The sequence below is a fragment of the Octopus bimaculoides genome, chromosome 8, assembly GCF_001194135.2.
Source record: "Octopus bimaculoides isolate UCB-OBI-ISO-001 chromosome 8, ASM119413v2, whole genome shotgun sequence".
Taxonomy (NCBI): domain Eukaryota; kingdom Metazoa; phylum Mollusca; class Cephalopoda; order Octopoda; family Octopodidae; genus Octopus; species Octopus bimaculoides.
The window spans coordinates 52,994,986-53,006,312 of record NC_068988.1 but is presented as its reverse complement, the minus strand read 5'-3'; the positions used below and the strand labels follow the sequence as shown (position 1 = coordinate 53,006,312).

Genomic DNA, 11,327 nt, shown 5'->3' with positions numbered 1-11,327 from the left:
ATACTCTTTTACTTGTTTCACTCATCTGACTGCGGCCATGCTGGAGCCCCGGCTTTAGTCGAGCAAATCGACCCCAGGACTTATTCTTTGTAAGCCTAGTACTTATTATATCGGTTTCTTTTACCGAACCGCTAAGTTACGGGGACGTAAACACACTAGCATCGGTTGTCAAGCAATGTTGGGGGGACAAACACACATATATATACATATATACGACGGGCTTCTTTCAGTTCCCGTCTACCAAATCCACTCACAAGGTGCCACGCAGTGGGACTGAACTCGGAACCATGTGGTTGGTAAGCAAGCTACTTACCACACAGTCATATCTTTTAGCCTTTTCTTGCTTCAGGCAGTAGACTGCGGCCATGCTGGGGCACCGCCTTGAAGAATTTTTAGTCGAATGCGTTGACCCCAGTATGTATTCTTTTCAAAGCCTGATACTTTTGACAAACCGCTAAGTTACCGAGACGTAAACACACCAGCACCGGTTGTCAAGTGGTAGTGTGTATGGATGACAAACACAAAGATATATATATATATATATACGACGACGAGCTTCTTTCAGATTCCGTCAGCCAAATTTCCTCACAAAGCTTTGGTCGATCCGAGGCTATAGTAGAAGACACCTGCCCAAGATGCCATGCAGTGGGACTGAACCCGGAACGATGTGGTTGAGAAGCTTCTTATTATACAACCATGCGTGCACCTATAGTAAAAGAACCAGTCGCCCAACGTGGGGCTCGAACCCAAGACCCCGAGATTAAGAGTTTCGTGCTCTACCGACTTAGCTAACCGATGTATATCTGTGTGTGTGTGTGTGTAAACATTAACATATATACATATGCAAATCTATCGTTCTATGTGTGTGTATGTTTATATATGTATGTATACACACACACATTCGTAAATATATACAGATATATTGTAGGTGTAGACATGACACTGCTGTTAAGAAGTTCGCATGCTCTCATGTTCAGTCCTAATGCACGACATCTTCAGCAAGTGTCATGTACTATACAAATGAATTTGGTAGAGGGAAACTGAATGGAAGCCTGTCGTATATTTGGAGATTATATATGTATATAATGACTGTGTGTGTGTATTGCATACACACATTTATTTAAGTCATTTGTGACAGTAACTTGAAGAGTTTAGTCGACCAAATCTATCCCCACCACTTATTTTAAGCTTGGACGGTTTCCGTTATCCAACCGCTACGTTACACACTCACAAACAAACCAAAACTGGTTGTAAAGCAGTGTGAAACAAATACATACACAGACTCTCTCACACACATATCTTTTTTATATTTAAATATCCTTATACACACACACACACACACATTTACATATGTATTATTTATATCAACACACACACACATGTGTATGTTTGTGTCTGTCTTTTTATTTAGCTGTAACTCAAGGTCAGAGAGTTTCGTGGTTTGCACTTAAACTAAACATGCATGCATGTGCGTGTGTGCATATAAATAAATAGATAAAAAAATTACATATATATATATATATTTATACATACATACAGTATGCATACATACATACATACAGTATGCATATATTCATACATATAAATATCACAAGCGCCCACTAATATCGATAAGCACCCCAGAATAAACAGTTGAACCCGAAAAGCAAAACATCTTAATTTTTTTTGTGTTAATAGCACATATAAATTTGAGGCTCAGTCTTGTTGACTCGTTGCAAACAAACTTTTTCAACAGATTGCATAAGGAATTGGTCTACGGGATCATAAGTCTGTTTTTTCAAATCTTTATGTCATAGTTTATTTACCTAGCCACGAAGCGTAAGTATCATATATAAATCGTCTAGGAACGTTAGCCTTCGTATAGTTTGGCGTCCTATCCAGGAGCTAGTTTAACTCACATCTGCTCTATATTACGAAACAGAAGCTGCTGAAGTACTAATTCTAATTAAAATTTTTGAGGGGATATATGAATTATAGTTTTACACAATTTACACCAAAAGATTATCACTACTTTACAACCATCAACAGAACACACTGTACTCCTCGTAAGTGTGGGAAGGAACATTTTGCTTAGAAGGTGCAAACTCAGTTTTTTCAGGAGGGTCTACAAAGCGTTTTCATTACTTTCCCCACCAAAAATAATTAAATAAATAAAAATTCAGGAAGTGCGCTCGCACCCGCTGCACCTCCCTGTTCCCGCATAACACCTACCCAACAACAAAACAATTTCATATCTACACTATATCAACTACCCCCGTCACAGAAACGCCACAACACCTGACAGCTATAGAAATAATTTCGCAATATCTACACTATCCTACTTCAAAAACAAACAACTATTAAACTACAGAAAAAATTCCGCCACAGTAATTACTGTACACCTTAAATCTCAATTAATTCTGGCGTATCTTTGATGAAGTTTTAAGGAAAGACAAAATCAAGGTGATGTGACATTTATGCCTTCACCAAGGGCATTAGCGACAAAGGTGAGGCGTCATTCACCTGGAATTGAAACCCGAGCTTCGAGGATGGCTGGCCGGTAACTTACCTCAACATTATTCAATGAGGGAGCGTCTTTCTCTTTTTTACGTGGTTGCTTGACGTGTTAGAAATAGCAACCAAGTTCCTCTCAAGTTACACCCTACTGTCATATTAAAATTACAGGACAGATCGTGCGGTGATTACATATCCAAAATAAGAGAGGATTGTCAATAGCTGGTAAATACTCGATATGGGTGAGTGCAAGGGTTAAACAACAATACACACAAAAAAAACCTACCCAGTAATATAACAACCACATACAACAACAACCACCGGCCGATGTATCGAGAACTCTCTCTGTACCATAGAATAAACAAATCCTCATGAAACAACTACAGTCCTCCCAACAAACAAACAGAACTAAAACGGCAAGTTAAGACACAGCAGCAGTGGTAAATAACATTGAAGGGAATAGAAATACCAGTGGCCGATGGGGATCTGTCCGTCTGTCTTTAGAAGACATGGTGCCAGGGAATGAACAGGAATGCCAACACATGGCTGCTAACTGTAGCCGCAGTAAGGATATTAACTAGATGCAGCTGTTGTCGACTTAAAGAAACTGTTTGAGTTTTCATACTTTAATGGAATAATTGTTAAGTGGTTGAATGTCGTTTAGATCGAAGCGAAAGCTAGGTAGCAGACACTGCTGCTTTCTCTCTCTCTCTCTCTCTAACTCTTTATCCCCCTCGCTTTCTCACTCACTCATTTATTTACTTTAAACTGGGGTGGAAGGAGGACTACTACAAGTTGATAGCAAGTTGCGGTTCAGCGAGTACGTCTCTCACACCTTGGCCAGCTAGACACCATGTGGTGAGGCTGGTACTCCATATAAGGAAAACGTACTACGCAGTTACTTCGCCGACGTAGGACCACAACTTTTCCCATGGTCGTTGCATCTAAGTGGTGCGCGTTTAAAAAAAGCCCGCCAATCAGCGTCGACTATAGAAGATAGTAAATGATGTCATCGTCAGCCAATCAGAAGCCTTGCTGGTGATGTCATTTTATTTTTAGCAGATGACTCATTCGAATAAAGGGCGTCAGAAGAAGTGTTTGGACTCAGATCACATTTTGAAATAGTATCAGAAGGATCGTGAAAATAAAACTGAAAATATCTCTACAGCTTCACGAACACTTCGAGAAAACTAAAGAGAGGACCATCTTTACATTTTATCGTCTTTCACTTCTACGGATTACATTATTACAAATTTCTCTGTCGCAAACTTCCGCGCTTATAATATAAGGTTTGCTGGAAAAAAAAAAAGGCACAGAGATGGAACCGACGTTTTACCACGACGAGTGTCATCCAAGCAATGAGTCGCTTAAAAGACTTAAAAAGTCTATGACTCTGGACTTTACTCCAGGCGGTAGCAGTGCAAAATCCGCAAAACTTAACAACCCTCTTCAGTCACCCGATCTAAACCTTTTAAAACTAGCATCTCCAGAGTTAGAACGGATGATAATTCAGGCTAATGGAATGGTCACTACAACTCCAACACCAACACAAATTCTCTGTCCAAAATTCGTAACAGAAGAACAAGAAGCTTACGCTCGGGGATTTGTAGATGCCTTAGCCAAATTACACAAAAGCTATGGAGAAGATTCTTTGAATAATTTACCAAATTTTCCTTACACACAAACGTCCAGCGAAAGTATTAATATTCAAGGGCATTTAATGAACAGTAATATATCCACTACCGATTCTACCCTCCTGAATGCCCGCGGGTCAACAAATACCCCATCAAATCTCGTGTCCGCCCATCAGTCCATTTCTACAGCCCTACCACCATCCAATCATTCTACAGTGAACACAAACGAAGAATCTGGTATAGTGAAACTTAAAGAAGAACCCCAAACAGTACCATGTTTAGGAAGTACACCTCCGCTCTCTCCTATTAATATGGAATCACAGGAGCGAATTAAATTAGAACGAAAGCGTGCCAGGAACCGAATCGCTGCCCGAAAGTGTCGGACGCGAAAGCTGGAGCGCATCGCGAGACTGGAAGATCGAGTTAAAGATCTCAAGGACCAGAATTCAGAACTGTCCCAAATGACTACAACACTCAGGGATGACATTTGCAAACTTAAACAACAAATTATCGAACACGTAAATAATGGTTGTCGGATACTTCATACACATCCCCATTTAATAATCTAAATGTAAGAAACTTTACTGAAGAGAAAAAAATGGAAAAAAAAAACGATGCTTACCTCCTGATTGGGAAACTAGTTATAAAATGCGCTTTTTTCTAAGAAGTATCCTAAACACAAACATCAGGATTCGTTTTAATCTTCCTTTCTTTTTTATGCAAAATATTTGGAGAAAAAAAAGTATTAGACTCAAACTTGGATAAAACGATCCCTAAATGTATTTGTTGATACTGAGTGTTGATGGGAAAACTGAAGGGGGAAGTAGGTATTTTTGCCTTAACTTTAAATTTGTCTCAAGATCTTCCCTTATTTCTAAAAATTACTGCAAAAAAAAGAAGAAAAAAAACATCCACAAAGAAAGTCAACAAAAGAAACAAAATTTACATTTTGCATTTAAGTTTAGGACTTTTTAACTAAAGCAAATTATTAACCACCAGCTTTTTATTTTGTATCCTGATTCGAGAATGGTGAGGTTTGCAGAAGAACCATGGAGCAGAGTGTTCCTTACATCCAGTAAGTGCTCTTATGAATTGATGGTGCAAAACGTTATGAAACAAAACAGATCTTCTGATGTGATATTTTGCAGGTTGAAAACTTATACACTCCTGATCTTGACTGTGTAACACTGTTCCTAAACATTTATAGCTGTTGATCAGCTATAAATGTTGAAACAGTTCTAAAAAAGCCCAAAACGTTTTGTATACGAATCGCATTCATGAACTTGCTCTGTCTAACGACAAATTTTGTAAATTTTGATAAACTCTGTACATATTAACTCAAATGACAGGTGCTGCAACTATTATGATGCAAGACTACTGTACATAATTGGAGGTTTTAATCCATCTAATTTTTCTATTGGAAAAATTATATATTTATTACTTGTACAGACATTAAATTTTTCATTTAAATCGTATTCTTGTGTGTACGTGTATATTTTTTCGTTTTTTCTATAGCAGCAATTAATTTTGCTGTTTCTGTTCTTTTGTCGCTGTTGATAATAGTCTAGGCTTATGGAAGGGAGGTAACTGCAATCTAAGATCATTAAGCGTGTTTTCCTACAAATTCTCAACGAAACCCTTTAAAATATATATTCCTTCATTTTATAATTTTCGTTATTAACCCACAACAAAATGTATGAAACAAAACTAAACATCACATCCTTAAACCTTAGCAATCTTACATCGATCAAGCATTAATTTGTTTCTTTAAATTCTCATATATGTATACTGAATCCAATCCCACTAGGGTTCACATAATTTTCTTTCCCTTCATTTCTATTTGTGTATGTTCCTGTGTCTGTGTGTATATAATTTCCCCACATGCATCTGCGAGCACACACATACATATATGTATACCTACCTATCTAATCTGTAGCTTTGTCTGTTTGGGGATTGATTCCTTTTAAATGAAAACTAGACTACCAGGACCCAAAATTATTTTCAAATTAAAAACAAAAATGTTTCATATCGATACTGTATTAGTTAAAGTAGACCATGCCTTGAAGTGTTTCTTTGAAGAATACATTACTCTCACCCGAAGAACAAATAATATAAAATGTGCTTTCAGAGATACATGTGTACTTGCTATAAGAATAATATACCACAAACGTTTCTTTTTCATTTGCAGAATGCATTATATATATATATATATATATATATATATATATATAAAATATTATGTGCGTATGAAATAAGATTTACAGTTCTGTGATATGAAAAATTCACACTAGATATATCGTTTCCATTCATATATATATATATATATATATATATATATGTATATATCCTAGAATTAACATGGTGTTTATTATTTATTAGGAAAAAAAATCGCAGCTATTCATTTTTAGCCATCAATATATCTTATCCACTTCTACTCGTCCACCAGACTCGTGGTGCTCACAGTCTGTATAAACAGAATATTTAAGATACATATTAGATTTCCAGTAATTCTGAAGAGAAAGAAATTTCTTGGGATCATCGACATTTCCCTTCCTTTCAAGACAATTTCCATTTCATTCAATTCCTTAAATTATTCTGTTTATCAACATCGTTTTATTTTTGAAATCATCCCTTTTTTTTTATTTCCATCGCCATAAGAAATCCATCAATTATTTCGATAGGGCAGATATTTATCATTTCCGTGTGTATTTTTCCTTTTTAATTTCCAGCATCATTATCATCGTATTTTCTTTTCGTCATTTGAATAGTTAAATGAAGAATCTCATTTGTTATGTTTCAGATTGAAAGTTTAATTGCAATTTTAATTACTATAGTAGTTGATGTGCGTTTAAGAAATTATTTTGAAAATTCCCTAATGAGATAGGGATTTCCTCTAAAATGCTAAATACAAATCCCTTGTAGGCGTTGTGTGCCCCCTAGTTTTATTAGACTTCTAAAACTCAATGTCTATATAAGGAATCATAATAAAGAAAAATAATTGCTATTTTCCTTAAATAGCTATTAAACATCGTATTTTGTACTAATAATTTAAAATGTATTTATTGAATCCAAATTGATAACTGAACCGTTAACAGTCGTAGAAAACGCTTAAAATACGGATTTTAGCTTTTAATTTTCCATAAATATTAATACAACTATAACCTTGTGCTTAATTATTCTTAATTATTTTATCGTGATTTGTTTTGAAAAAGATATGTACCATAAAAAAGCAGGAAAGAATTTTCTATTTTAAATATAACTTCATTGAATCTATCATTTATTTCTCATTTCATATAGTAACAAATTTAATATAAATATTCTGTTTGTCTTTCCAATCGTAGAAAATTCGATATTGTAGAAACTTGTATCAACTTAGTGAGAGATCTGATAAAATATTGATTTTTTTTTGGATTTTTTTGTAATATAAACGCACAAGGTCCCAGAATGAAAGAAGATTCCACGAGACATTATTATCGATGCTTTCCTTGAGATTGTATAGGCAACGAAAATGAAGAGAAAATAGCTTCACCAAAAGTCGAAACTAATCGCCGGGTACCAAGCACACTTTAAAATCCATTTTCAAATGAAATGGGAGTTAGGTGGGGGAAGCTAGTTTATTTTTTCGCACAGGCAAGGACTCCATCCAAAGTGATTCCTATCTCGCTTCACTGGTTCTCGTATCAAACTCCCTAAACAAGGAAGAGAAAATCCAGACAATATAGTGTGTGTGTGTGTATATATATATAGATAGATAGATGAGAAAAGTAATGGCTGGTCATTTGAACGTACGTCTCTCGATCAGGGGCTCGACAACAACCACAAACCCATTCATCCTGAATACATATTACAAGCAAAGCACGCGCACTTGCCTCCATCCAAACACACTTGATTCCGACATACACGCAGACAATGTTATCAAACAAACTATACCGTACACACACCTCTACACACTAACATGCACACACACACATACGTTGTTCCCATCCAGTGCTTTACATATCATCTGAACCTCCTCTTTCTCTCTCTCTCTCTCTCTCTCGCTCTCTCTTTCCAACATCAATATTTACCATCACCTTCAGCTATCACTTATTGACACTGTGCCAAGTTCCCCTTGTTGAGTCCATAAGGTTTATTTGATCGTGAGAGGATGGGACAAGGAAGTCAATCAGACCCCCAATATCTTGTTTTTAAATAAATATTTAATTAGAATGTATGTGTACGCGCAGCTATTACTGCATATTTAAATGTATCTACACACACAGTCTGCAATGGTGAGTGTAGATATATTTATGTATATGGCACTACACTTTTCGGGATCCCGTTTGTTTGTTTCATTATTCCCTGACATTTCGAAATTTTTATTATAAAAAGTATTAAAAGAGATACCATAAAATCATGCTTAGTTAGGATGTGTGGATGTATAATAATAATGCACATATTTATATATATTCGCACACAAGTACATGTTTGAATTCTGATTATTTTCTTTTCCTTGTCTTTAACTCTCATTACCAATGGCATCCATGTAGAAACTTTTATATCTTGATGATCTTCCTTTAGAAACCAATTCTGACAGTTTTATATTGATTAAATTGTTCCCTTACTTCATTCACATCAGAATCATAACCAAAAGACAAACCAAGATCATGGCAAATAGCTAAGAAAGAAACACTTAACACTTTATAAATTCATGTTAGACCACAAGGAATTGTGTATTTATAGAGGAATATATTCATAAGGAAATGAAAAAAAACTATTTAAATAAACATTTATTTAAAATGCTGTCTGTAAAGCTAATTACTCAGCTATGAAAAAGATGATCACACAGGTTGCTATCAGATTCAAAAGTTGGTTAGTCGTCTGGCGACGTTTATTTTGATACAATTTATTATTCATTAAAATAACATCGATCCAGAAAGTTGAACTTACCTTTTTTAATAATCAACTTCTATCCCGTATAATATTCCAAACGTCGAGGAAGGAAAATTTATTTAATTTACGATCTTGTATATAAAAAAACGTGTAGACGTCTTTCTGAGGAAAGAGAGTGATAGATGTCAGAGTTACGGTAACCCAGAATAGTAATAATTTCAGATTACGGAAGCTTGTACTACACAGTTTAAACTTTTCTGAATAGTTAATATTTGGAATTAAAACATCAAATTAGGTGTTATATATGAATAAAGTATTAAAATATTATATATAATATACTAATATTCATATTGAAATAACTCATTAGTGTTAGAAAATCCCTGAGATGTTGAAATTTACAAGATTTTTAAAGGGTATATTTTGTTTTGTATTTTCTATTACAACTTCATTTGCATCTACGATGCCTTACAGAAATGATAAATCGACAAAAAAATTTGACTGATACTTTAGTTAAATGCAAAATTGACTTCTGCCGGATTTGTACTTAGTAATATACAGCAACTAAATTACCTCAAGTGTTTTGTCTGATGCTTAAACGATTCTAAAGTAATTTGCAAACCAATGGGGTGATACAAACTCAATCCGAGTTATCCTCACCGATATTCTTAGCTGCTCTTCATTGACAGTACCTTCAAGTTTAGCAATTCTCTGTTTTTACTTCAGAAATGTTATGTTTTAATCTTATCAGCCTTCTATCAGATGGATAAATATTGTACGTTGCAGTCTTTTGTCAATGGCACAAAGAAACGCTAATGCACACATACAAGATTGTTTCTTTAAACGGGGTGCAACACATGAACAAGCCGCTACCACTTTTGCATTACAGTCGAAGCGCCTGCTCGTCCCAAGTTATGTACAAGACGTTTGAGCCAACGTTGGAGAGTATAATCCTGCATTGGTTGCTTTATCATTCAAATACCGATGCATATGTGCTTTCATACTTGTCAACTGTCAGCGATAGGTTTTGTTTATACCAACATTCTAAATATATATCTAATTATCATTTGACTCTGACCAGTTCTTAGCTATGGCAAAATCTTTGTTAATTTAAACTGAAGTTTCTGTGACCTTGCACTATATATGTAAATATCTACATTTTTTTCTGTATCTTTTCTCAGCAATGTTATGGGGCGGTACCCAATGTCGGTTGAAGCAAAATTAGGATTTGAAACATGGAATTAGAGAGGAGGAATGTGGCGAAATTATAATAGGATCCTAGACGCTAACAATAAAAAAAGTAGTCTAATTTAAGAAAGTAAATTTTAAAATTGCAAGTCTAATATGTAAAAAAAATCCTGAATTAATACTATCACTTAAAATTTCTTTTAAATCAAAGTTACTTTGAATTTCCTTGAACACAAGAAAACGTATCTCCATTTTTACTTTTAAAATTAACCGTAGTTACAAGTTAACTTTCTGCAACTTGGATCAGTTCGTTGCAATGCAACTAAAACTGGTTGATGAACGTTAGGAAGTCTCATACTACATGCATTTCGTTTCGCACAAGTTCATTTTGATTTCAAATCGCGTTGGTGTCGATAAAATAAGTACAAATACTAATATTATATTGGTCTAATTTAATTAACTGTACACTTCGATTAAAATATAGCTTATGCTTTATTCCTCCGGCAACATCTGATAATTTCTTACAGATTTTTTTTTAACTGCACTTTGGCATTTTGGAGTAACACAACCTTTCCCTTTTTTTTTTTGGTTTTTTCGGAACATGTGTAGAAGATATTGTTGATCGATCAATGTTTTCATAAAACCAGTTAGGTAACGTAGATATTGAAACAAAACAAGAAAAATACCAAACAATTTAAATATAATGTTTGTTTTATTGAAATGCTATGTAATTTGGTGACTGTTTGCTCAATGTATATATAAGTAAGATACAGGGAAAGCTACTAAGATGGTTTTGCATCAAGAGAGCAGACCAGTGGCTTGCTGCTCCTGTGTTGCAAATGGACTTTGATCAAACTCCGGCTGGGTCAATTGAGCCACGTGGTCTGATACTGAAGGAACTAAGCCTCCGAAACATCACTGATGTTGTATCCGTGGTATATATATATATATATATATATATATATAATATAATCATAAATCATATCTTTTATTTGTTTCATTCATTGGGCTGCAGCCATGCTGGGGGTCTACGCCTTAAACAGTTTAATCAAACATCACTCCTAGGGGCAATTTTTTCGTTTTTAGATCAGGTACCATTTCTCTCTTTCTCTTAGTGACGAACCGCTTAGTTACGAGGTTGTA

The 11,327-nt window shown here is 35.0% G+C and overlaps 3 protein-coding genes across 5 annotated transcripts in view; 1 reads left to right on the top strand and 2 right to left on the bottom strand.

Annotated features, from left to right (window-relative positions):
- LOC106874428 (growth arrest and DNA damage-inducible protein GADD45 beta) overlaps positions 1-6,631 on the bottom strand; it is a 371,959-nt gene extending 365,328 nt beyond the window's left edge. The window contains exon 1 of the mRNA XM_052970107.1: positions 6,625-6,631. Within this exon, the coding sequence (XP_052826067.1) occupies positions 6,625-6,626 (2 nt within the window). The 5' untranslated portion in view covers positions 6,627-6,631. The remainder of the gene's footprint in view (positions 1-6,624) is intronic.
- The window catches only part of LOC106874433 (mutS protein homolog 5), a 251,549-nt gene extending 241,357 nt beyond the window's left edge, over positions 1-10,192 (bottom strand). The window contains exons 1-2 of one of the 3 annotated variants that reach the window (XM_052970104.1): positions 9,570-10,192; positions 9,057-9,161 (exon numbers count right to left, since the gene is read on the bottom strand). The gene's annotated coding sequence lies outside the window, so the exon portion shown is untranslated. The remainder of the gene's footprint in view (positions 1-9,056; positions 9,162-9,569) is intronic. The other 2 variants (XM_052970105.1, XM_052970106.1) reach the window with 2 other exon arrangements.
- LOC106868153 (transcription factor Jun) lies at positions 3,561-5,602 on the top strand. Its single transcript, XM_014913292.1, has one exon. The coding sequence runs from the start codon at positions 3,812-3,814 to the stop codon at positions 4,694-4,696; it is 885 nt and encodes a 294-aa protein (XP_014768778.1). The 5' UTR covers positions 3,561-3,811; the 3' UTR covers positions 4,697-5,602.
- Positions 10,193-11,327: the final 1,135 nt, after the last annotated feature.

What these genes read in the sequence shown, in the direction of transcription:
- LOC106868153 (XM_014913292.1), top strand. Translation starts at nt 3,812, where the DNA reads ATGGAACCGACGTTTTACCACGACGAGTGTCATCCAAGCAATGAGTCG.